At 41.3% G+C, this 27,338-nt stretch overlaps 1 protein-coding gene across 4 annotated transcripts in view; it reads left to right on the top strand.

Annotated features, from left to right (window-relative positions):
- Positions 1 to 27,338, top strand: part of PRKG1 (protein kinase cGMP-dependent 1) — a 316,142-nt gene that overhangs the window by 217,585 nt on the left and 71,219 nt on the right. For all 4 annotated transcript variants that reach the window (XM_015866196.2, XM_015866197.2, XM_015866199.2 and 1 more), the window contains 2 exons: positions 2,412 to 2,489; positions 5,811 to 5,905. In XM_015866196.2, the coding sequence (XP_015721682.1) occupies positions 2,412 to 2,489; positions 5,811 to 5,905 (173 nt within the window). The remainder of the gene's footprint in view (positions 1 to 2,411; positions 2,490 to 5,810; positions 5,906 to 27,338) is intronic.

Here is a 27,338-nt window from a genome sequence, read left to right as displayed (position 1 = left end):
TCTGGACCTTCTGCTCTGTTTTCTGTCTCAGAAGAGGAAAATGTTAGAATGGTCGATATGGTCTGGTCAAACTCTTCCAGCTAGGAATTAGTTTTTGTGTTTTGCTTCAATTTTGTTGTGGACTGGAGGAGCTTCTATGTCTTCAGAAGAATACTCAAGAATTTCTGTGACACTGGGTTTCAGTGGAATACAGCTAAGATAGATAATAAAAAATAGCTTTTGTATTGCCTGTGAAAATGCAATATTCACAACAGAATTCCTGGCTGTCTTCAGGGTCCCTTGATAGAAAGTTAAAAAAATCAAGCAATAGAAGCACTAAACCTAAATACAAGGTATTTCACTGCTCACATTTCTACTTATTTGCTGATGGCAAAGGCGACTGGAAATATTCATTATTTTAAGTGCAAATTGGGAATTCTTTAACCAGTTATACAAAGCTTTGAAGCTGAAGCTGAAGGAGTTGTCCATTGGTGGCTGTAACTTCTATCAGAAGGTCGCCCTTTGGTGGAGCCCAACCGTTGAACTGCATTTTGCAAGTGCAGAGTTAGTGATGAAGTCAGTCTAAGGCTAGTAAGGGCATGTCTATTGACCTCCTTCCTTGTGATTTTAATTCAAATACTGTTCTTCTGCATATGCCACCGCACTACTGTCAGGCTCTCAGAACTCCTTGTTTTCTCACATTGCTCTCAGAGTGTTTTTCTCTGGGTGTGATGGAGCTTGTGATGCTGAAAGCTAAGCCATGAATTTATGCAACAAGCTTGCCAAACTACTTTTTGTACAGGGTATGTAGTGGTACTGCATGTACTGAGAACACCCGGCTACCATTAAGTGGCCAGCTAAAAGCGAGAGGCTTGTGATTATTTTTATTTGCATGTGCCGTATGTGAGCACTTCTGCACTTTTCTTACTCTGCTGAGTGCTTTCAGTCTAAATGGACAGAAGTAATTTGGTTAGAAGGGCAGTGCACATGGATGAGTGGCTTTACATTAGAGAAGAAGAGAATGTAAGAGGATGGGAGTGTTGTTGGAGACAGGTTGATTCAAGCAAAAAGAAGCGCAGTGGGATTAGTCATCAAAGAAATGGGCTTGAAATACCTAAAGATGAAGACATGGACCAAAGGGAGAAGCGCCAAGGAGGAGGTCAAGTGAAATGAAAGCTCTGCATGACTGGGAACTAAACGAAGCGCTGGGGGAAAATGGCTTCAATGTGGAGAGAAGGGTTTGCAGTGATTTGAGTGAGTTAGCCTAGGAAAAAGAAGAAGGTAAGGTAGGCAAGAGGTGCTGAATAATCAGAAGCAGGTTGGGATCCCTTGAAGCCTGAGTGGGAAGGCTGGGAGGACTCAAAGGTGGGAATTGTTTGCGTCTGCAGGACTTGAGCCACAGCTGCACTAGCTGCTCAGTGCTGATGAAGTGATGAAGAGCAAGAAACAGGGAAGAAGGTTTTGCTGTGTTAAATCAGTTGTGTGCAGTAAAATCAAAAGCTGTTTTGAAAATACTGGGTCAGTATTTTCAGCCTTTAGCAATACATAGAGGTTTTGGGGTGTGTATGAGATGCCACTTAAGAAGCCACAGTCCCTGCACCTTATAAAATCAGACCCTTTCAAGGACCCTCAGTTTGGGTGCTCAAAGGTGTATGTGCTTGTAAAACAAGGAGTCATTTCTATCAGATGCAACAAATACTTCACTATGTGCCTTCTATGTGTTTTCATGTTGGAGCCTTTTATCAGTCTTTAAGTGGCACCAAGAAATTGGAGATAAACACCTGTCGTCAATAAAATTCCACTGAGATAAAAAAGTAATCTTTAACTAAATTCTTGTATTCTGACTAATTCCTCTTTCTTAGCTCAAATCCATGCTGCAATTTATAAATACTTTGGGTTTAAAAGCTCTGGCTGTCTTCTCTGGGGTTTTGTACTCACTTCCATATGATAAGACATACACACACAAAAAAAGACAAGTTAAACTAATGAAATAACAGGAAAACAGCAAAAATTATTTGTTCAATAAAATCAATTTTTAAAAAAAGAGAGAGAGAACAAATGTATTGTAAAAATAGTTATTGCAGTTTAATTCATGTACTGTATTCTCTGTCAAAAATGCGTGTGTCAGGTTTACTTAGTCTAAGTGGATTTAGGCTGTGAAGATAATTCATCTGGGCAAAAGCTGGCACCAGCACAAGTAATAAGAAAAATGTGCAAGCCGCAAATGGTTTCTTCTTAATTATTACATTCCTGGACATTGGGCAATTCTTAAATCACAACCAGTGCCAAACTCAGATAAGATTGGTCCACGGCTATGTCTTCCTAAGTATTATTTTGCAGAACTGCTAAATTATCAACTGAATAACAGTCTCTGATTATGTTTGTTCTTGTTCCTTTTTTAAATATTATTTATTTTAATTTGTTTTTTACAGACACACTATGAAAGTGGAGAGTACATTATCCGACAAGGTGCTCGAGGGGACACTTTCTTTATAATCAGCAAAGGAAAGGTAAGTTGACACTCTTCTAGGGAAAACATGACGGTCATGATGTGCTCTTAAAATTCAGTGCCAAGCCAGTGCTTTCTTTCCCTTCCCCAAGGCACAAATGTTGCAACACTTGACATTTAATTAAAGTTCTTGGCATTGTATCAGTGGGGAAGAGTGGCCTGAAGGGAAAAGAAAAAAAGTAGATCTCATGCTGTTTTACACGTGTTCACCGTGAACACTTTGGGGGTTTGAAAAGAGCTATTAAGTCTCGGTAAATGACCAAAAAGCTCTGTCTTATCTCTTTGGATGGGTTGTCTGCTGTGGGGAGTTCTGTGCCACCCCAAGCAGCTCATTTTCTGCATGCCCCATGTAACACAGAGTCATAGAACGCCCTGGGTTAAAAAGGACCACAATGTTCATCTCATTTCAGCCCCCCAGCTATGTGCAGGGTCACCAACCACTAGACCAGGCTGCCCAGAGCCACATCCAGCCTGGCCTTGAATGCCTGCTTTATTTCTCCCTGCTTTGTCTCTCTTTACATTTTTGCTTATTTATTTGATGATGGACGTTCCTTTATTCTTCTTGGAGTCCCTGTGGGCTTCTTTATCCCATAACCTTCTTCTTTTTTTCCCTTTTTCCCAATATACCCTCAAGAGTCAACTTTTCTTTGCCAACTGTCCCTCTTGGAAGACTGACTTCCAGAGTTTATTCCCATGACTATCACTTTATAGCTCTTCCAAATTAAATAATAGGAACCCGAAGCAGTCTCGGCTTTCTCTTTGGGGAACTAAAAAAGGTCAAGGTTTTGCTGCTCCACTGCTCAGAGGGAAAATTTGCTTTTTGACCTCTTTTCACATAAAATCCTGGTGGGATTTTATAGATCCAGCTACTATTACACTTGAAAAACATTTGGCTTCTTTCCACTTAGCTGGAGAGAGATTTTTAAGGGAATACACAGTGATTTCCCACTGCAGATCAGATGTGATACGTGAAAAGTAAACACAAATGGGTAAATACACTTGAAAACGGGCCAACTCCAGCCTCCTGGTTCATGGGTTTGATGTTTGCACCAAAGCAGATGTTAGTATAGTCCTTGCATAATTAAAGACAGCAGAAACACGCCCACGTCATCCAGAGAGGAAGAGTGCGTGTGTTTTACTATTATCTCTCAGATATTAAAAGTAGTTTTCACCATCTTTCCCTCTATCTCTGGGAGCCTAATCTTTGTCAGAAGAAAAAAAATGTGGTCTTTTTCAAGGGAATAGAAGATCACAGCAGTTACTGAAGTGAAGTTAATAATGGGCTACAGAGGTGCAAATTTGACAGTATTTTCTTGCGCTTTTAAGTAGGGTTTCATCTTTTTCCAAAATAAGGACAGCTATGACAAACACTAAATATCCTTTCTGCTCAGATCATGTCTGATTCACCTCCCTTTCCCAGCAAGTGTTAAAAGTCCTCCTTGGTACACAGACCGGCCTGTTGGTTTGGATGCTTGTGACCAACTTGATCTGGTGGCTCCATCCCTTCTTAGCAGTCCTCAGAGTCTCTTGGTTGCGACACTCAAATCCCTGTTGTTGACACCAGCTGGGTAAACCAGCAGTTGACCTGCCTGGTTTGTCCACTCTTCCTCACATCCTTGCAGCTTACCAGCAGAATGGAGAAGAAAAGCAGCTGCTCCCTGTGTCATTGGCCATTGCTCCAGAGCTCTCTAATCCACCCTAAAGAAGCTCCTTGGCTTTATCTTCCAAGCTTTTGCTGTTTTATCATAGTGTATCAGCTGATGGCCAGAAAAGGGAATTTGAAGCAACACACATGGGCTTCCCAGAGCCTCAGATGGATCTTGATGGCTTGACAGAAGTTCCCACAGGGATGGTTAAATTCAGCCTAGTTTTTTCTTCCAACCTCACTGAATTGCAAAAGACATATTGGTGACTGAGGAGGGATAGAAGTGGGAGAGTGTTTAATTTTAATGCCTGTATTTGGACATGTGAGCTACGTAGCGATGTGAGAACTTCTCCATGCAAAGGATACAGCCCAGGATAGGAGAGTAGTGCACTGGTAGTGAAATGTGGAATAAGTAGTAATGAAACACAGAATAAACATATCAATGTATGCTGAATGGGACTTTCTAAGGCAGAGACATGACTCTCATACCTATGCCGAACGCAGACCCAGGAGGCTTAGTAAGCCAGAAAAAAAGGCTGGCTCCATCTCACTTAAGTGGGATCTCGCATGTGTGTCCTGCATTCAGCAGCATCATGTTCCAGCAGCAAAAGCTACTTTTGAAAGCTCTCTCTCTGCCTTTTATGCTCGACCTTCTGTAGTGACAGTCAAGTGATATTTTTCAGATTTCTGAGCTCAACATTTTTCTCATAGCAGAAGCCTTTTTCCCTTTTTTCTCCCTCAGCTCCATCCTCCCGCACTTGATCTGACTCCTGTTGTCATTTAGTTGTATGGGGCATGTGGCTACTAATTTAACCCATCCACGTTCCCCTGTTGGAGTCTGCCTGTCATCAGCAAGCAGCTTCCTGCAGAACTGGGAAGGTGCAGCATCTCAGGTGCTTTTAACACTGCAAAAATGTCTGGGGAACTATTTCTCTTGTTTATTAGAGTGTGTTTCCTCAAGCCTGAGTGCATAGGAATAAACTTTTGTTCAGAGCAGCCTATGTGCAGAAATCTGATAAATAATACATTTGATGAAAACAGTTTGATCCCTTCTGGTTGCTGCCTGCTGCTGCTCTGTCTTGTTCAGCATCCTTCCTTTACCAAGGGGTTGCGTGTGTGTCATGCTGTGCCATTGTACACTATTTTCCCTTTAACAGCAATGGTGTGGCACCAATTTGATACTATATCATGCAGGTTCATCAGTGGCACCATCTCTGTTCAGATGTGTCATCACATTGAGCTGTGCAGAAATTACACTCTGGTAATCCCTTAGCATTCATTTCTTGGGATCAGCAGAGGTCATGGAGAAGGAGCTTAACTACACATTAAAGTTGCCTTTGTTGGTCCAAATTTGTTTTTCATCAGCTACAAATCTTCCTGGCTCATCTGTTACGCTCTCCCTACTCTCATCTCATCTCCAGTGAGTCACTGCAGGTGTTAAATGTAGTGTGTACTCAGTGCTCACTAATGACTCAAACCCTGTGTTCTACCACCCATGCAAGAGAAGGTGCAGGGCAGTGCAACTAAACTGACTCCAAATCAGAATGGTAGCATCTGAAGTCTCAGATTTTGGCTTTGTGAATTTGCATATCCAATCGCTCTGTTTAAAGCAACAAATAGACTTCATTCATTAATGAAAACATTTCTAAATGCTGGGGGGGGTTGGCTTTTCAACAGGTGAATGTCACTCGTGAAGATTCCCCCAGTGAGGATCCAGTCTTTCTCCGTACTTTAGGAAAAGGAGATTGGTTTGGAGAAAAAGCACTGCAGTGGTAAGTGCCCCTTATGATGTGGTAATCAGTTTGAGATAATTTTCTGAGGACTTCTGTGGTCCTCAGAGGCCTCTTGTGATCTGGAAGTAACCTAGAATTACTTTGGAAGTGGTGTCATGCCTTTGAAGCTGTGCTTTGTCACTTAGCGCCATACATTGCAATGAGGCTTAACCTTAATGAGGGAATAGGATTCCCTGCAACTTGGTGGCCAAATGTGGATCTCTGCCTTGTTTGTTGGCATAAGAAAGTAGTTTATCTTGGTGCTGTTCCTGATCATACATGTGAAGATCTGAAATGTTTGATATTTTGCAGTCTGACATTTTGGAACTGGGGCAAATTTCTTGTGGATGTCAGGGACATTATTACAGCCTAATGCAGATGGGGCAGACAGTTGAAGACAGGGCAGTGGTGGTGTGTTTCAAATTGTCTTACTGTGTTTCTAGTATTTTGGTGGAGCTGGTAATTGTGTATGCGTGACCTGCTTTATATAACAATTTCCTTTGGGGTTGACTTGGATCAACTAAGAGAATAACAACTGTAAATCCATATTCAACAGATTATAAAAGTACACTTTATTTCTATAGGGAAGGATAAGAATAAGAATAGGAAAGCATGCTTTAGGCAGGAGCATGGGGCACCCATTAATCTTAGCCAACAAATGTTTAATCTCACTCTGAGTTCTTATCTCTGCATGCAAGCTGTTGGTCTTCTGGATACTGTGATAATGTGTTCACTCCCTCTTAAATCTTCCCAAAAGAAGCCAGAATGCTTGAAGCCCAAATTTTCTGTCACTTCTGGCAGCCAGCAAGACCTGTCCAGCACAAAGCTCATCTTGCCTCTGACAATCTATGCATTAAGTTTAAAACAACGTAGTTGTTCAATATATGCTCTTATTTGGTAACTTCCTTTAATACTAATAGCAAGAACAGGCAAACCTGCCATCTTTTGAAGACCAGATATGGGAAATAAAATATCTTGCATCCCTAAATAATTGTAGCAACCCGCAACATCACCTCTAGGAGAGTTTCTCAGCGTTTGAAATACAGGTTTTGGGCTACCTGACTCAGTCTGAAATTAGGGAATTTACAACAAATACTCACCTGTGTGTATTTGAATTTTCAACATATAATGAGTTTGATCTACTCAAAATCTACTCAAAGTGTTAGGTCACGTGGTGATTTCATGTATGGAGGATATAATAGCAATTAAAGGCTTTTCTTTCTGGGCAGTATAAAGTAATAGCTGCAGTGGTAATTCTGCACATTGCAGCACAGAAGGATGATGGATAACAAATATTGTCTAATCTCTGCCAGAAATATTTATACTGCCATAGAAATCCAGCACTGATATATGCTACTCTGCTTCTCTCACTTGCACCAGATGGTAGACATTACTTCACAGTATCCCATTTCACACCAGCAGGAACAAAAGAAGTCATGAAATTATCAGCCCCATCACCTTACAGTGAGGCTCAGAGCTCCCAGCTATTACGCTGCTCTCTTACCTTCCTGGCTTATTAAATCTGAGATCACAGATGTATAATTTACGAGTTACCAGTACGTCATTTGCAATTACTCACTATCAGTTACTTCTCGTGATATTTCCTTAATTGAAAAAAACAACTCAGTGCCATTTACAGTAATTATTTGCATCAACAGGGAAATAACAGAATTCATTCAAATAGGCAACGGAAAAGAACTCAGTGCAACCTTATGGCCAGTTTACCTTTTACTAAAACTGGCTAATAGTTATGTCGTGCTGCTTTGGTGATATCACAGCTGAACTCCTGAGCAGGAGCATCATCTGTACTATGTTGCATAGATAAAAAACATGTTTCAGTCTGCATTGGACAGGACAGGAGAGCGAACTGGAAATGATTTCCTGTTGGCCAACCCCAAAGAGCAGCAGTTTGAGCCACAAACTCATATGTTATCTTTTACATCATGTATTTGGATAGAACTGTTGCCTCAGATGCTGGGATGATCCTTGCTATGTATGCTGAAAGAATGTCAAGTTTGGAAACCAGGTTATCAATTTAGGAAACCAGCTCCAAGTCTTAGGACAAAATAGTAATGGCACATGGCAGAGAGCTGCTGTTTTGATGATAAAGTGTGGGAGCCTGCCTTGGTGAACAGAGGAGGGATTCTGAAAGCAGTACTGATAATCTGTTTCATAACACTTTGACTTGAGCTAGAAACCAGTGTGTCCAAAGGTGATGCCCAGAAAGTGAGGTTTTCTAATGAGTGCTTTGCTTGCTAAAGGAGAGGGCTTTCAAAAGCTCTGCAGATCTCTCAAAGGCAGCAAGAGCAGATGAATCAGTGGAAGGTATGTCTGGTTGGGCGAGCCCTTGGTTGGGTGCTCTAAAAATATTAATACATTTATACTAACATTAAGAAACATGCTGAGGTCACATAGTACTGAAAAGGAGTAACAAACGTAGAGGCCGTGCTTTGATTTAAACTTTCACAAATACATTACACACTTCTTTCAGAGATTTACTTCTAGGCTGTTGCCTTTGAAAGGTGTGTTTTTAAGGCGTTTACCACCAGAGGTTGCTAGTTCAGTGTGGCTGAGGCAGACACTGGGGAAGCAAAAGAGGTTTATTAAAACAAAGCTCAGTTTGCTCGTCTGTGCTATCTTTGAAAAGGATTATTTGTTTTTTCCCTTAGTTTAACATCTTCAATCATGTTTATCAACTTCAAATGTGTTGATTTGTAAATACCCTAGAACACTCATTTGCCCTGTAGATGGTTTTTTGTGTCTTTAGTTAAGCCAAAATGGAACATGTAAGCAAGCAAAACTATAGGAGGGTGACAACCTGCCTGAAGAGATGAGGATGGTTTTAATTACTTGCCAGCATGGTGTATTGAAAAGGTGTGGGGACTCAGAGAGTTTCCATGTCTCCAGCAGTGGTGGAGGTTTGGCCCAGGGGTGTGACCTGGAGCAGTGGCTCCTGTCCAAGGCAGCCCCAGCACAGGGTTTCTTCTGCCTTGCTTCCTCATTTGTAAAGAACAAAACAGAGGGTTTACAAAATGTATTGTTTTTTCAATGCCTGTGGCACACAAGGCGAAGAAGAAATGCTGGCCCTCAGGTCATGGACAAAGTGCTCTGCCATGGTGACAATTATAATGATATTTCAGCTCCTACTGTAACATACAGACATTTTTTGTTACCTTTGTGATGACCTGAAAATGAGTACAGCAGTGCTAGTCTCTCATGGGACATAGCAGCACATCTTTTAAGAGCTTTTTGTGCTGCTCCCCATGTGTATCTCCAGCTCTGCAGGCTCCTGTGTAGTTGTATTCGTGCTGTTACAGAAAGCACCTGTCCTCTGTTTACCTTCCCAAAATCTCTGGTATGTTTTGTGTGCTGATAATTCACATGATAGATGAAATACATTAGCTGTAGCTGTGTGTGGTAGAGTCAAAAGAAAACTTCCTTGCTATGTACTTGCAAAAGAAACTGTGATGTGGTGAGGGACAAGTGGCATAAGAAGTAATGCATGTGGAAGCATCGAAACATAGAATGGCTTGGGTTGTAAGGGACCTCAGAGCTCATATTTCATAATCCCTTGCTGTCAGATGTTTCCTATTTTACCCCCATCGTTGGACACGCAGAGATTTCTGATTATTACAGATCACCTGCTGGGACATATCTAACAAGTTGCAGTTTACTAAATGCCCTGTCACTGCTCCCAGCCCCCACTGTGCATGAAGAGTAGTGGACAGAGAAAGGACAGAGAATGTCCTTGGCTGAACCTCCCAGAGAGCAGAGTCATGTTTCACCTTGATGGGACACTTAGCTCTCAATGCTTTGCTTCCATTAAAGTCTCACCATATGCTGACCTATTAGCCCAATTACCTTGGTGTGTGTTTTTTCAGAAAAGGAAAAGGTGAGGGCAGCTGGAAGTGCTTGCAGCTCTGTGGCAGCCCTTAGCAGGCAGGGAGAGGCACTCACATGAACATATAAGTCTCAGCACATGTTGGTGTTGCAGGCAGCATGGAAGGGGCTGTAACAAAGCAAAAGCCTGTGATGGAGACCAGGATGCCCACTGGGGTGGTGGTCATAAAACTGAAGCAGTGTTTCAAGTGTTAAGGCACAGGGGAGTACATTTAAAAACACAATAATCTTTTTTCTTCAGCTTACAGGAGGAACACACTTCATCACCCTTATTGCTAAATAATGAGACTTTTACCCTCTCTGTTCAGCTGCCCTTCTCCTGTGTGGCTCCCTGACTGTACATCCGGCATGCAGTCTCCAGGGACCTGCAGGAAGTTATTTTATCCATTACATCAGCTACTTTTTACACTTACTACCAGTGTTAGGCAATCTTAAAAGGTATTTCAGCCACGATGGCCTTATTTCCTGCCCCTTCCTCCGGATAGGATGGATCCATGCCTGTAATGCTATGAGAAGCCTGGGAGCAGCGCACGGGGTTGCGGGCTGATGGGTCTTGATGGCAGAGGAAGCTGGGGGTTTGGAATAAGGTTAATGGTCTGAGAAAAGCCCAGGGGAGCCCTGATTCAGGCAGAGTGGCACTGAGCGATTTCAATCCTCATCCCACAGCACTGGGAGCTTCAGGGGTTCCAGGAAACTGCTGGCAAAGACCTGAAGTAAATCCTCCAAGGCTTCGGGAGGGCAAGAGCTCTGACAGCTGGAAGCAAGGAGGCCAAGTGACAGCTCAGGAGTGTCACTATCTACTGCTTCCTAGGGATCAGAATCCTCCCCAGGCATCTGGCGTGGCGGCAGAGGGACCTCTGCATTGCTCTCATGAGTGCCCACCATATTTTCCATTAGGCACCATTAACTGTCCCTGCGTCCCAAGCTGGCTGCCTGGGCCAGTGTCCTGCTATCGGGGTCCTCAGGCAGGGCATTGCTCTGGAGCCCAACAGGATAACTACTGTTGAAAGGAAATTATGAAATCTTCATTGGAACCTCAGCAATCTGTTTTATTACATTATTACAAGCAAATAGTGGTTGCTAGTGCAGCATCTTTGTTTTCTGCAGGTGTTTCGCTCTGTGTTTGCCATAAAACATCAGCCAGTAGTACACTGGCCTGCACAGGAGCTCACTGCGGGTACCTTCAGCCTGTTGCCAGGAGATCATAGTGCACAGGGAATGGCCGTGGCAGTGATGAGGCTCCCAGTTTAGGGTCTCAGCCAGAGCCTGTAAATGAGTAGGCAGGTTCATACTGATTCCTTGTTAGATGTGCTCCAGCTCACAGCTATGGAGATGTAGCTGTGCCTTTATCACCTGATAAAAGCCAGAGTTCCTTTTAGATCCCTTGAAGAAACTCAAGAACAAGGAGATGAAAGGAAACAAAGGGACAAGAGGTATTGGCTCTAACAGCATCCTGCCTGTGAGAGCAGCATTACAACCACAGCCATGAAGGGTGCATTATGCTTTTCAGATAGCAATGAACTGATAGTATTGACTCTTGCTGCCTTAAGTGGGAGCACAGATTGATCACACTCATTAAAACCAAAGGTCCATCTAGCCCAGAGTTCCTACTGCTACAGCAGCCAAAGGCAAAGCAAGAACGTCCTGAACCAGAGCTCAGGCTTTGATTTGCAGCCCTTGATGGATTTTCTATTTACCATCAAACTCAAGTAAGCATTTTTAAAATCCATGGCCTTCTGTGGCAATTAGTTCCTCGGTTTAAGTATGCAAGATGAGAAGAAATGCCATTTGGGGGGTCAGTTCTGGTTGGGGGAGGGCTGTTCATTTTTGGATGGGCCATCTGCTCCTCTCACAAGATGCATCCTAGTTCTTAGGCGTGCAGTTGACTGATTGGCAGAGAGCTCAGCAACCCATCATCTTCGCCTGCAGACATGGTAACAAGCTATTCAATAAGGCTAATAGTTTTTTTCTTACTGTTTTTGCAGTTTCTAGCATCTCAAATGTCTTGCTCAGATCTCTGAAACTTGATCCCTTGATTTTTATATAAAGGTCTTTGCAGCAACAGGAAACTGAGCACAGTAGCATCCTGCATTTTGACAAACAGCTCTTCACTTGGTTTTGAGTAGTTCATGCCCCCGTGATAGAGGGTACTCAGGCAGCTATTGGTGAGCTTTCCCTGGCAGCATTTTAGATCTGTGGCAGGGTGTCCAGGAGCTGTTCTCCGAGTCTAAGGCAAGGGAAACTGCAAAGCTATCTGATTTGGATGAGTTAGGAGAATCATACATGCAGGTTTTGGTACTCTGTTTTGTAATCTTTGGTTTTAAGATGACTTCTGTTGTATCATTTAAATGTCTCACACTCTTCCAAATACTTTTCCTAAGCTAAAGTATCTTGAGAACAATGAGAGTTTGTCTATGTCTTCTCCCATTTATCCTAGAGGGGAAGATTTGAGGTGCACAGCTACTGCTCACCCAGATTACCGCACCTCCCTCCCGGCTGTGTGGTGCTTGCTGAGCAGGTGTTCTGCCAATTCTCTGTGCTCCTACAGCCACACTTTCAAGCAGAAAAAGTAAAGAAATTAGAAAAAAAAAAAAAAATCATATCCACAAGGGGTTTTTTCCATGTCTGTGTTCAGATGTACACTGAAAAAGCTTGAGTAGGGCTACATTTAAGCAGTGAAACTCTGAAACTGGGGGTTTCGGCTGCTTGATTTTTTCATTGTCAAATATGTTTCCACATTTCTTGAATTTCAGGGCATTTGACTTGGAAATCAGAGGCAGTTTTATATTGTAATAATGCTGAACAAAACCCATTCCACTTGAATAACAGTAAACACTGCATTAAGATGGGAAAACAAACGATTATATACTTAAGCAAGATCAGTGAACACCAGAATTGGAGTCCTTTGTGTCTTATCAATTGCCTGCCTTGCTCTGCATTCTGAGTAGCCGCTTTGCATTGCAGAAGCCTGTTTACATCAAATATGTAATCATGGAAGCACATCAGTTATTGAAGGAATGTAGACTGTCACATTAATAGAAGGCCTTTGCACGAAATCATCTGCTTTTTTTGCATTGCGTGAGGTAAAGAAAACAAACATCTGGCTTTTTAGTCAGTCTATCAAACAGAAATGTTCTTTTGGGAAAAGTAGCCATTAGGAGATAATAAGCAGTAAATCTGAAGTACCTGCTTTCCTATTCCTAACATAGAGTTGCATCAGTTTCTACAAGGGAAGTCATGCTCAGAGCCAACGTCATGACTCAAGTTCATAAATAATCAGGTTTTTCTGAGTCTTAAAGATAATAATCATTAGTTTATAAGATAGCTATTATTAATAACTATTATTAATAGTTCTGGTTTTTTTCTTTAAGACTGAATCATACCGTGGGAACTAAAACTATCTATTTGTTTTCCTTTGATAATGCAGTCCTACAGAGCAAACATGCTATTCTTCCTGCTGAGTTTAATATATATATGTATATATATATATATAATATGGGGCAGCAAGATTTTGCCAAATGTAAGAAAGCAAAATGACAAGGGTTTTATTGTTATGAATATCCACTTGCTGCAGTTTGTGTCTCTGAATTTTCTTCTGATGTCTTTATCCCTTAGCATTATTTCAGAGCTTGAATCGGAGCCCTGTTGCTGAAATAAGTAATGCACAGGCAATACCACAGAGGTATTATATTGCTACTTTTTCTTAGATGTCTGACCTCCTAAAGAGCCGTTCCTATGAGGTGTATATTCTTATAAGCTATTAGAACAGCACAATTTGGGGGTCCCCTTGAGGGGTGAAACCAGTTAGAAATGATTGCAGGGATCAGAACTGGTAATTCTTGCTTATTTAAAAGAGTGTAAGCCTTAGGCTGCAATTTGCTTCTCTGCCTGAGAAATGTGCAGTAGCCATGATGGACTGCAGGCTGCTTCTGGCACAGGCCGAGTCCTCCAGCCTGTCCTAAAGGAAAGGAATGCTATTTTCTGTCTCATAGCAAATTTCAGTGATTTGTTTTGTGTGTTTTGAACAGCCTTGACGTTTGTGTCGAATCATTCATTCATTTGCCAGAATACCGAAGTGCTGGTTTAGGACACGTGTTTCTAGCTGGGGGGAAAAGAGAAACCCATCGTCACAAGTGCTTTAATAGGGAGAGAGTTGAAAATGCCTGTAGAAGGAAATCACACATTTCCTTCGCAAAACATTTCCTTGAAAATCCTCCTGCCAGCTCTGCTCAGGTTTGTAAGCATTAAGTGAAACCGAAACATGCAGCACAGCTTTATAATTCTCTCTTGACTGCTCTAGAGTAAACAAATAACATTGCTTCCTAGGGATGCAAAAGCACAAGCCTCAGCTGCTGCATGGACTCGCAGCCCTCCAGCTGCAATGTGTGCTGCAGATAGGATAATTCATGTTGGCTAACCCTCAGAACATACCTGGTATGTAATGGTTACATACCATTTTTCCCTTATGCATAGCAACCTGGTGTTGGGGTGCAGTGCCGAGTCATTTTGTGATCATTCTGCAGAATCTTTGATAATAAGGCTGGTGATTCAAAAACAGAATGTTCCTTATGGAAGCGTATCAAAGTAATTCTGAAATAGAGAGTAATAAATTTTCGTGGCTTTCATTCTGAATGCCAAGTAGTTCGAATATGAAGAGCAGGCCATTTAAGTTGTTGATCTTAATGCAGTCGTGATTTAGCCATAGTAAAAGCCCTCATCCTTGGAAGAACAAGCTGCTGCAAGTTTGTATTCTGTACATATCATCTGTTATTTTCTTTACTGCCTTCTCAGACTGAGTTTTATGAACAATACATAATCACTTTTTGATTTAAATTTGTGACCCAGGATATTCAGCGCTGTGGGAAAGTGAATCTGCACCTTTGCTGTTTGTAAGGTGACTCTGTAGTATGTGTGTGTCTGTCATCCTTGCACAGCCTGTCTTCTTTCTGATCTCTCAGGCTAGTCAGGATCACAACTGATGCTGCCATTCTTCAGCATCAGATACTGGCTACAGGTTGTCTCCTGCAAACCAGGTTTTGCTCAGAGCAAAACGCACATTTATGAGTTAAGAAGAGGGGGAAAAAAATGCAGCAACAGTAAAAACTAAATTGGCACTTAAGGAATTTTAGATGGATTGCACACTTCTACACCACCATGAAATAATCTATGTCTCTTCCAATTTGTGGACATTTCAGAGTGCTGCACATTCACTTTCCTTAGGGGTCAGTAGGCTGTAGTTGTTTCTATGATTTACAGAGATTCAATGGCTCTTCCAAGGGATATGACTCATGCTGTAGTGAAACTCCTCTGGGGTCTGTCCCTTCCGGAGTTGCCGTCTGTCCGTGGCCTGCAGACAGATGGCTGGACAAGATCCCTCCCTTTTAGCAGCCTAATGGAGAGCCGCTTTATTTCCCTTGGGATAAAAAAAAAAAAAAGAAAAAGCCTCTGAGTGGCTGAATGTAAGTGCTGACAGTGGGAAGCCTAATGTTGAACATCTATTCTCCAGATTTCATGTTACTCCCATCCAACCGTTCAGTAACGTAGTTAACTGCCATGGACATGCTCAGAATTAAGGATGAAATATTCTTAAGGCTGGAGCTGGCTGTTTGTCTGCATGAATGCCTATTTAATTCTAGTTTGTTAGGTACTCTACTATATTAAAATACCATTTGAAGATCACCCTTTTTGAGTGATGCTCATTGAAATCTATAGTAAGGCACCAAAAGAGCAATGCTCTCTCGTAGAGCACGTAATCCACTTGTGCCTGAAGTACCCAATTGTGGATCTTGTGGAGGTTTTTTTTCTTGTTCTGTCTGAGGCATATGGTTAGCGATGAGCTAAAATGTCTCTTGGCAGCAGAGCTTTAGAGATACAGCATCACTTGTACGCGAAAGGCTTCAAAGTTGTATTGCCAAAAGTCTAGACAGGAGAATCTGATGCTCTCATACAAAGTTATGACTCAGCCTCATGCCTCAAGGAGCATTTCTGCAAATAATTGAGCTTTTCACAGACCAGGCTCTGCACTTTCTTGTCCTAAGCAAGAACAAGGAGCAAAGTTTGAGGTCACCTGCCCTTCATCAGGAGTCCTCTCCCATTTTCATGGGAGCAGGGGAGTTTAATTGCTCTTCAGACCTGAGCTTAACTTGGCACTTCTCATGTAAAACTTAAAGAAGCAAACAAAGCTCTCTTTCTCCTGCTGTTTAGCTGCCTTTATCTTCTTCTGCATCCCATCCATGGCCCTGCTATTATCCCTCAGGATGCTGAACCTGTTTGTTTGTTTGTTGAACGTGTAATGTCAGCCTGAGAGTAATGCAGGGATGGGCCTCGGTGCATTATATCCACCCTTCCAGTGGAAAGCTTTGTTTTTAAGTCCTGGAGTAGATCTTTTCCCAGTTTCAAGACTTTGCAGTGGAACCTTTCCATGCTGGCAATGCAAAATCCAGCTGTACAGGTCCAGTTTTGGTTGCAGCCGCTGGACACAAAGTGTCATTGTCTGTTCCTGTGAATGATACAGTTAAGCTTCTAAGTACGCAGTATGCATTAAAGCAAATCCATCTCCTTCAGCCCGTCCCCATTTGGTTCCCAAAGGGAAGCTGCAACCAGCATAGCTATGGAGACCAACTGGAAATACCGCCCTGACTCTTTAACATTTAAAAATAACCAGATTGTGTTTATCACTGAACAAAGTCAGGTTTTATTTTGGGCAAACACGAAATCTGAGCATAGCTTTTGAAAGACACTACGGTGCTCCCGTTACAGCATCAGTACTCCACATGGAAAGCTCATGTTACATTTGATGTTTGGCTCCCATAGTAAGCCAAAGTCAAAAGCAGATTTTCAGAAATGGTTTTCCCAGCAAGATATATATTGTAACAATATATATATATATTGTTGGTGTAGATATCTGCCTAAGGTATTCACTCAGCAGGAAGATGCAGGTTATATGCAGCATTATTTAGAACCATTCCTTGCTGTAGGTGATTAATGACCTATTAATATTTTGTTAGATTATTAGTGAGACTTAAAAATTTCATCTGGGCCTCTGAGTTTCCATTTTAAATTTGCTTTTCATCAGGCAATGAGCTGTAAGTGTGCCAACTGTGTGGGACATAGCTTGAACTGGTCCGACCCCACTGCTGGAATGGGAGCTGTGCTGCCAAGCTTTCCTCTAACCTTCATAGCTGGGATGCTGCAAAGCCCTGAAAACAGAACTTAAGGGATGGTTTATTATTGTGCCACCCTGGTAAACTGTGGTGTTTCTTTTTCTTTTCTTTTCTTTTTTTTTATTTCTCCATTAAATATCTACCCTGATGGGAAGAATGCTCTCTGCTCTGAAGGCTGCCTTAATGGTGTCTGAATGGAGTATGAAGAAGGAGTGGTACAAAGCCTGAAAATTGTTGAGAGTGGCAAAGCAATTGCTTTTTCTTTTTTTTTTTTTTTTTTTTTTTGTGATATTTAAAGTAGTTCAAGTAGAAATGAAGTTAAAATCACAGCCATCTTCAGCTTATGTGTATCTCTTCACATGCTGGTCTTGGTTAAACAAATATTGCCTTCAAAGCCATTGACTTTAGGAAACTTAAACCCACTTTTGTGGGTCTCAGCCTTTATGCAGTATTTTAGTAATGTTAATGCTCATCTGAGAAATAATCCTTCCATCCTACACCAAATATTTTTAAAGTGAATACAAATAATCTGCCCAAATGCAATAGACTTGGTTTTGTTTTTAAAGAGATGAAGCCAAGAAGCCCACCCTCAGCAATAATCAACCCTTTATTTCTGGATCTTTGTGACAGACAAGACTACTACTGAGTTACCTGGTCTGTTAAAGCACCCCCCTTGGATCAGCTCCATTAGCAAGTCCTATCCATCCCTCTTTGGGTTCACTAAGACTTCCTTCCCACCCATGGTCCTGTCTTCCTCCCCCAGTCTGGCAGCAGGTGATGCCCTGCAGGTTTAAGGCTCCAAGCCACCTCTCTCTTTGTCCTCTAAATGCAATCCTTATTCAGCATTCCATTTGCTCTCATGCTGCCAATCTACCCTGGCATAAATGATGCAGCCATACTGATTTCCTTAATTATGATTGTCTTCCCTGTTCTGCCATCTCTCTAAGTAAACAGCAATCCCCAGCTGTATTTTCTTTCTCTGAGTCATTCATCGAGCTCACATCTCCTTTTTCTGTCCAACATTTTGATGCTTTTCTCTAAGATAAATGGACAATATGCAGCCCTCTTGGCTTGCTATCCCACCTCCCACCACAGCTCCTTCCCACCTCTTGGCTGTTGTGGATGCCAAAAATTCTCACCTGCTCTTTTCTAACCCAATGGAGTGTCTTCATGGCTCCTGGTCACATATAAAATTACTGCAAAAAGCAGTGGGAGAAGTGAGGGGAATAAAACCAGTGTAGCAGAAAGCCAGGAAGGGACAAGAGTGCTGCTCAGCACTCCTGGCTGGGTGGAGATATGCCAGGCCCCTGTATCCTGCCCCCATCCCACCTCTCTACTAAGTACTAAGGCTGAGGCCAGCCTTCAGTTTTTTTTCCTGAGTTTGTTCAGGCTGAAACAAATGTTAGACATTTATAAGGCAGAACTTCCCTAATGAAGCAATTTCCCTTTGGCTGCTAAAGGGGCTGAGATTTAAATTCATATAATTTTTATACTACTATAAAATTCATTTTTTCCCCCCAGCCTCTGGGCTTTGTAAAACCAAGTTCTTGATTTTTGAAGTCTGAAGCTGTAAAACGCACATCTTCCAGGCACTTGCTGGATTTCATTATTTCCTCAATCATACTATAATTAAGTGAAAAAATGTTTTCAATTATAGGATTGGGAAGAAGCTGGAACGTTTTAGAAAATTTCTGCCGTGCTCTTATTAAGATGATAATGATTATTAAAGCAGGCTAATCATCATTTATCCTAGGTGCTATTTTATTTTCCTATTCCATTGTATAATTTTAGGTACAAGATGTTTGGGAACTTCTCAAATAAGTTGTTTTGAACTGCATAATAATGTAACTCTGACTTTTTGCTTCCAAACAGAGACCACAAGCCATTGAAAAGGGTATACATTCCTCAAGAGGGGCTAAGCATTAAATATTGAAGGAGAGATGATGGGTTTGCTGGCTTGACTTTGATTTTTGGGGTTTAAATCCTTTTTATATTGTCCTGGTATTGAATTTTATAAAAAACATTGGCATGCAAACATCACTGAAAGAAGTTTTAGGATTTCTTCCAAATTAAGCTATCTATTCCCTTCAATAACTTCAGTGTTGTGACCAGCCCAAGTAAATGCTTTGTGAGGAATTAGTAACATTAGCAGGAGCCTAATAATAAACTAGCTACAGGTTGAGAAAATGCATTATTTATTTCTAATTCTTACATCTGACTTCTGCAGTGTCAGAATGACTTTTGTAATGTGCTGAGATGGGGATGGAAATGTCAGATATAAAGGTGAGCTTCTTTTTATCCTGGATAGAGTCATAGAATCACAGAATCATAGAATCCTGAGAGTAGCCCTGGCAGCCACTTCCTCAAAATCCCTTTTCATCCCTTCATCATGGGATTTCATATGCACTGCAGTGTTTCTGGCGCCTCTGGCAACCTTCATGGCCCCAGCTTAACACCCTGCCCAATCTAGCTATGCCTTCCCATAGCTCATCATTCTATTCTCGTTATTCTCCCTGTTCCCCTTCATATTTAGTTTAAAGCCCTCCTGATGAGCCCCACTTGCTTTTTCCTGAGGACCATTCTCCCCCTTTGAGAAAGGCAAACCCAGTGCCCACAAACCCAGTGCCATATGGGCCATTTGGATATCCAAATATTAATCTTCAAAGTGGTTTGTCATCTTCTGCGTTTGACTAGGCAGGGTCACATGTAACACAGGGGAAGTAAAACTGAAATTAATTCATGAAGAGGTAAACATATACTGTTATTTACCAAGGAACTGGTACAGACATACAGCCCCTTTGTGTCAAAGCTGGTGTGCAGTCTCTTTCTAAAGCCAGCTCATCTACGCACTTGATTGCTGAGTTAGTCAAGAGCATCTTCTTATCTCTGCTCTGATTACAGTAATTAAGCAAGGTGAATCTTGATGAAAATATTTGGAGGTTAAAATAAGTGTAATCTATGATTCAACCCATAAACAGAAAGATTTTGCAGGAAGTATGCACAGGCTTTTATACTAAAACCATGGACTAAAGCTTGTTCCATCACCTGGCGTCTGCGGATAACTGGGAGGCAATGTACTTTACTCTCCTCACCTGCTGGCAAAGGGTTCCCTGTGATCTTTCTATCCTGACCCTTGGACATTATGAAATTTCCTGCAGTTATAGCTGAGGCCTTGCAAAAAGAGATGGAATGAATTTGAAACTCAACATTTTTTCTGTTTTGAAGCTGGGTATTTCCAACACCTGACATCACTGTAGGTTATTATAGTATTTTTGAAGTAAAGATGAGTCTAGTGGTGATTTTCTTTCCTGTCTTGCATCTGCAGTCCTCATCTAAAATTCTCTTAGTGCTCTCTTCAAGATTTGTCTGAATATATCTTCTTTAAGGAAAATGAAGAGGCTGGCATAAAAAGGCCTCTGGTTCCTTTTGTTCAGGTGATCCAAAGTTTGTTCCACGGTTTTTAAAGCTCTCAGTGCCAAGAGTGAAAGTTTTAGTCTAGAAAGTAACCGTTGTATTTTCTCGTAATTAGTTGAATTGCAGCTGCTGCATTCAAATAATTCTCTTGGAAGAAATGCTAACAGATGTAATTTAAACCAAACAGGCTGGCATTTAACAGGGATTATTGTAGCTATTGGCTTCAGAAAGCTGCTGAGCCCACTCTTTTATTGCAATGGAAATGGCCATAGGAATGCAAGCTAATTTATAAATCGTTTTGTAGTTTTAAATCTGAATTTTTTAGTTGACTATATAGCCCTGTTTTTCCTTCTTCATTTTTTGTTTGTTTGTTTGTCTCTTTCCTTTTACACTCATAGCAGATGCTTTTCCCATATAGAGATTCCAGGTTAAAGATAAGGAAAGATTGGAAAGGAAGTGTTTTAATTATCGGGTGCTTGGATTTAGTGATGAGATGCTGCCACCATAACACTGCATCTCTCCCAGCATTCTCAAGCATTCACCAATGGGAGTCATGAGGCAACCATAGAATAGGGATATTAATTCAGACTTCCAAACCCAGAAATCCTCCCAAATTTTGTTACAGCTGCAGAAATCCTGTTTACTTATGATTTTGGCTGTGGTGTTGTTGGCAGTATTTGCATACTCAAACAGTTATGGCAATTAAATTAACTGTGCTTCAGTGCTGCGCTTGGACTAGGATGGCCTTCAGAGGTCCCTTCCAACAGCGTGGATCCTGTGATTCTGTGTTCTCTCTCATTTCTATAAACAAAAGAGGAAAGCAGTCATGTTTATTTGAAAAATGTCACTCCTACAAAAGAAAGAAAAGCACCACGTTCAAGGAATTAGTGAACATATGTGCCGGCAGCCCTATGGGAATCCAGGGTTGCAGTTGTGTCCTTATGAGCACTGTGGCAGCAGAGCGAGACTTTGTAGTCCCCAGACTCATTTAAGATGTTCAAAGTCAACTGGGTTATCTGCACAGCGCTGCTGTGACACAGAGGCAAACCTCTGCATTCAGATTTAGCTGGAATAAAAACAGCTCACTGCTTGGAGGTTATTTTTCACAAATGGCAGATGTACCTTCATAGTGGAAGCTGCTAGAACTGTACCATCAGGTGGTGTTTATTCACTGCCATAGGCATGGCTTATTGGATCGTTTGCTACATGATGAAGTTCACCGTGCTGGAATTCATGGTTATCAGTGTGAATTTTATCCCATTGCCTCTTTATGAACATGTGGTGAGCATCATGAAATTATGCCAGTAATAGGATCTGTTGTGTTCCGAGGCCAACGAGGTCTGTGCTCTCTTGTACTCCAAGCACAAAATCAAAACGAGCATCCCAGCTGGTATGAAGCACGTAATTAATGAATGCTTTGGTTTGGTTTGGAATAAAAGAGGCTAGTTTGATGCTAGGCTTTGCTAAGATTTGTTTGCTTTGTAGATTTCTTCTAATCACTGCCTCGATTCTTTGGAAATCTTCTGACTTAATCTTTTAGTAATAGAGAATGGGAGAAGTAGCTTTCACACTGCTTTTCCAGTGTTTGAGAATGTAAAGGCTGATTTGTCCATTTCATCTTTGTCTCACAGGCACGGAGAGGTGCAGGTCTTTTGTTTCTTTCCTGTGTCCATGTGTCCTGCCTTTGCAAGCAGGTCTGTCCTTCAGGGTCCAAATATGAAGAAATAGGCGAATAGCAATAGCAGATCTCTCTAATTTCATTCAAAGACAATATTTCACTAGGCTTCCTCGATTGATATAGCTTAAGATAAAACTAAACAGAACCCCTGTGTTCTTAATCTGATTGTTCAGTTCTGTACAGGTTAATCAGAAGCGCATCTGTTTCTATTAACTAGACTTTGATCTCAGATTTTATCCATGCTTTTTAGCTGGATGAAATTCTGCTCATTAATATGTTTTGAAATTTAATTGGTTTACTAACAATAGGACTTTTCTCCCACCAAAGTCTTTGATTCTTTAAATAGGTTGAAATATCAATATATCCCAACATGAGGTAATTATTTGATAGTGTGATTATTATTTTTTCTATTCCCTGTATGTATTTATCTCTAGTGGCTTATTAAATAATATGCCAAAGAGCAGCTCTGGAGTTCTTCAGGAAGAAAATAGGTCAGACCCCTTCTCATGGGGCTTTGTATGCCAAATTATGTTGTTGCTGTTCTACAGATTACTTTCATGCGAGTAACGTTTGCAGAATTTAATGCTTTGCTACTTTCAATTTCCTTTCCAAAATACTTTCAAAAGAGCATTTTATAACATTTTAAATTAGAAAGTAATAGTAATGTGCATGTGCATATATGTTTATGACTTACACTGTTCAAAACTTCTTAAAACATGATGCCTGCCCTGTTCGGCCATAATGCCACTTGTCTTGAGGAAGTCTACACAGATAGATGCTTTCCTGCTTATACGTGCAAGTTTCTTAGTCTGATGGCTTTGTCTAGCTTTGTGCTGACAGATCAAGGATGGTAGATAAGTGCCTTGTGCAAAGAGGGTGTGCGCAGCTCCAGCTGGTAGCATTCTGACTTGCCCCACTTTTAATTGATCTTGAGAGGGATAATTAGAATGTAAGATGCCTTAAAACCACTATTGTTGCCCGCTTGCTGTTTGGAATAGCAATGTAATGTGTGTGGTAGAACACCAGTGCCCTTAAAGGACAGCTTCTCTTTCAAAGAAGACATCAGTCATCTCATACTTCTGAGTTGTTTTACATAGGGACCAGCTTAATTACTTGTTAGTCCTTGATCCATTGTGAATTACAGGCATAATTGGTTTATAATTTGTTTAAGACATTAATAGATGTGGAAAATTAGTTGGTATTGGCTACTTTACTTTGCAATGGGAGTAATCCAGAAGGATCTGGAGGGATCTGGGAGAAGCTGGAAGAGATTGTGTTTTCCTGTGTTTTCTATTCAGGATCAAATGAGCAGAGAAAAGGTGCAGTGGAGTCAAGTAAAACCAATGAAAATTGAGCAGAGTATAAAAAAAGCCCAAGGTCTTTGTTCTTGTGATGAGAATTAAATAATGAAGCAGGAGGAAACAAAAATGCTTCCAGTAAAGAAAAGGCTGGGGTGATGCTGGTAGTAACAGATGCAAAAAACAGCAGTTGTACAAATCTCCTTTGTAAGGCACTTGAAAATTAGCATTTCTAGGAGGACAAGTAGAAGTTTGTAAATGAGCAAGGTTTTGTTCCTTAGGCACTCAAGGCAGCAAGCTATACATATTAATAGATACGAATCTAACAAGTCCTTGTTAGCTTCTTCTTGTAGAAATTAAACTGGAATCAGTTGTTCTAACTTAGGTCCTTGTCAGATAAGCCGGTACAACAAAGATCTTTGCTTTGGAATTGGTCGATAGGGTGGGAGTTGTAATCATCCTGTGCAGGGTCCAGTGCTGAAGGTATATGTAGGAAAGTTGCAAACAAGTGCATATAGTACAGACTCATGCGGCCTTGGGCAAAAAGTCTCCTAAACAGTTGCTAAAAATCCTGGAGTCAGTGAGTAGGAAAAGAGAAAGTTAAGGGGAGGACGAACCAACCATCACCAAAGACCTGATTTCTCCCTGACAAATCGTCTGGAGAAACTGAATTCGCACAGCTTTATCCAAAAAGCTGGGCTGGAGCTGGGATTGAGGCTGTGCTGTGTACCTTCATGTGCTCTTCAGACAGGGTTGTGAGTCTGCTTGCTGTGCTGTGCTTGGGCTTTCAGAAGAAGGCTGAATGAGCTCCGCGATCAGTGTTGGCACGGCCTGCGGTGTGCTCGGCAAGTTGAGCTGTGTTGAGATGATTGGTGCAATTATAGTGTTTTAAGCCAGATAATGTTCCATGCACGGCTCAGGATAAAGGAGATATTTATCTCTTTTTCCTCTTTGCTCTTAAAAGACTGTACAATGAGAACGATTTCAGCTGAGTATCCGTAGTGTATTTCCTAAATGCATTCTCACAGCTGTTCTGCCTTTATTGGATTTCCCTTACCAACTAGATGGATTCCCCAAGGGACAGCAGGAAGCAGAGGCATTGTGCAAGTTACTCTGCTAAAAAGGCAGAGCAGAGCCTGCCTAAGATAATAGCCTACAAGTACTCCACTTTCAAGTGTCCTGAGCTCCCCGATGTTGCCAATAATCCCTTTGTTTCCCCTGAAGCAACAAGAAAAGCTGATTAAAATTAATAAAGAGATGGCTTTTTCAAGGTATCTCATACTGGCTGCATGCTCCTGTGCTCTGGTAATTGATGTTTTGCACTTCCAAGTGTTAACACCTGGGCGAACAGCTGATGTGAGGATAGCTGGTGGCACTTCTAACAGGTTTGTGGGCACACTTTCCATATTCATCTGCTGCATTCCCTGGTGCTACCTGCCTTTAGAGAAATGATGCTTTGGCTTCTGCAGTGTGGCTGACTCACATCTAATTCGCCAGCCCAGATGTAGTGATTAGAATGGCCAAAGGAAGCTTTGTTGGTCTGGTTTTGGTTAGCTGTTATTTGTTACTCTTGGTAAGTGCTATTTTCAGAACACAACGTGATGTACTTCCTTGCATCTTTATCAGGATTCTGCAGGAATTTGGCTTCCTTGTGCATTTGGTGAATTTAAGATGCATCATAAAATGATACCGAGGGGTTCAGGTCAGGTTTTCTTTTGGAAAGGTAGTTCTGGTGCAGGGACAGAAACTAACAAAACCTTAGTGACTAGTTCATTTGGATTTGAGTTTTCAGAAAACAGGAAATAATGGTGATTTAGTCAGGAAAGCTGATGAGAGAGATGTTAGAAACTATTTCCTTACTGTTAGTTAGCTTTGATGTTTCTCTGTGGCACCTGGAATTTCTCATAGATTGATTTTCTTTCTGTGCTGTCTGTGTGTTTCTGCTCTGTGATTCCATGAAGGAAGGAGCTCAGAAATTGCGTTTTCATGTACTCTGATATCTAGAGAACATGCAGTAGTGTTAGTACTGCCAAACAAAATCCACATTGTATATTAGTGATTATTAACCTAACAGGAAGAACATGTATAACAAGATGTCGTTCTAGGTTTCCAAATCACTTCTGCAGGTCCTCAGTGAGTCTTGATCTGCTGTATTGGAAAGCAGTCTGTATAATTTGGCTATAGATTTCAGTTCTATAACTGAGCTTCCTGGACTTGCTGCTGCTGTCAGGTGAAGTGAAAATTGCAGGCAGATTGAAAAGCCCACCAGATATCTGTCATTTAGCGCAGGGTTTATGCTTTGCTGCTATGGAAGACAAAATAGCCTTCAATATAGTAGAATACAAAGTATTCCTTGTCGGAGTAATTTTACAAAGTTTTATGAGTTAGGAGAAATGATACCCATAAATTACAAGTGTGGCCTACTTAAAATTCTGCTCCTCTCAGCAGCGGTTTGCTGGCATTTGAGCTAAATAATGATTATAGGGAAGAAAGTCTGGGTAATCTTTCTGATACTGAATACATTAAAAAAAAACTCTTCTTTTTCTTGCTCTGGAGCTACTATTACCAAAACAGTGGGATTTTAGCAAGTTAATATGACAACAAACCATACGCAAACCTTCAGCAGTTTGTGTCAGGTAACTGAAGTTTTGTTTTTAATAGGTTTGCTGTCCAAATTCAGATCTTATCTGAACTTTGTCCCTTTTTGGCTCTGGAAAGATAAGATTTTCTTCATATATGCTGAAGTGGGTTAGCATTAAATGAATTAAGAAATGGTTACAATTCAACTTACTTTGATGTTCTCAGGCATTTTACTTAAGCTTAGGCTCGTATTTCTTCTTCATCCTACCTTTTTTTTTAAGCCGTTGCATCTGCAATCAAATTTACATGAGAGATTGCCCATTTTAACACTGGAGATGTTGTAATGCTGCTCCAGAGAGGTACTTCACCCAGCAGAGGAATATCTCAATGCAACAAGGTTGCTTGCATCCATGTACAAGGACCACTTGGTCCTTCAGGTACTGGGATGAGTTGTTTAATTTCAAATCCTACCATCCTTCCAAGTTTGGGTTTGAATTACAAATACTGCACATACTGGGGCACATTTGCCCTACCAAAGTAGGGAAGTCCTCGCTTGAATTAGAGCCACGTAACACCCTAGCACTGGTGCATGGGACTGCAGCATATGGAAGATTTTTCTCTAGGTGATGGTGGTCCAATAAATTGTCTACAAACCAAATGGCTGAGGAGCTGTAGTTCTGTAATGCAATACCTTTGCATCCTGGATGTGTGAAGGAGAGGGAGCCTAAATTTGCACCTGCTTATCCTTACAGATACAAGTAGTTCAACTATTTCCCATGTTAATTGACCTAGAATTCAAACATGATATTAGGATTAATCACAGTTTGATCTAAATTATGAAGAAAAAAAAAGGAAATGAAAGTTTATTGAAGAACTGTAATGGTTTTAAACTCTGTAAGAAACAAGGTAATTGCCCAGGGTTTTATTGTGTTCCCTGGCGCTGGCTGCTGGATCTTCCACCTTGATATTCAGGTGTTCATCAGTGCATGTCGTACCAAACTAGCCCTTGAAGCAGTAAAATCTATCATACCAGGTTGGTTTGTGTTCATCCAGGACAAGTTCAGCTTCGCAGTTTGCCCAGCACCATGCTGAAAGAGCTGCTATAACAACATGCTGTCAAGGCACAGGGCCATCCCTCAGTAACATACCTAAGCTATCACATTTCTTCCATGCAGATTGTCAGGCTTTCTTTGACAGCTTTGGTGGAAAATGTCAGAAACAAGGCACAGCAGGGCACAGCTGTGTCAGGGTATGGAGGGAAGGAGCTCCGGCTGCCGCCACTTTCCTTGTGCATTAAGGCAACAACAAGATTCATCACCGAGGCAGCGTCTAGGACCGAAGGCCAGGGATGAGAATCCATCACTTTCCTCCCGGGAATATGATAGGTGACAACCCTAATT

The sequence above is a fragment of the Coturnix japonica genome, chromosome 6 (assembly GCF_001577835.2).
Source record: "Coturnix japonica isolate 7356 chromosome 6, Coturnix japonica 2.1, whole genome shotgun sequence".
NCBI lineage: Eukaryota > Metazoa > Chordata > Aves > Galliformes > Phasianidae > Coturnix > Coturnix japonica.
The sequence above is the reverse complement of the archived record's forward strand: the minus strand, read 5'-3'. Positions and strand labels throughout refer to the sequence as shown.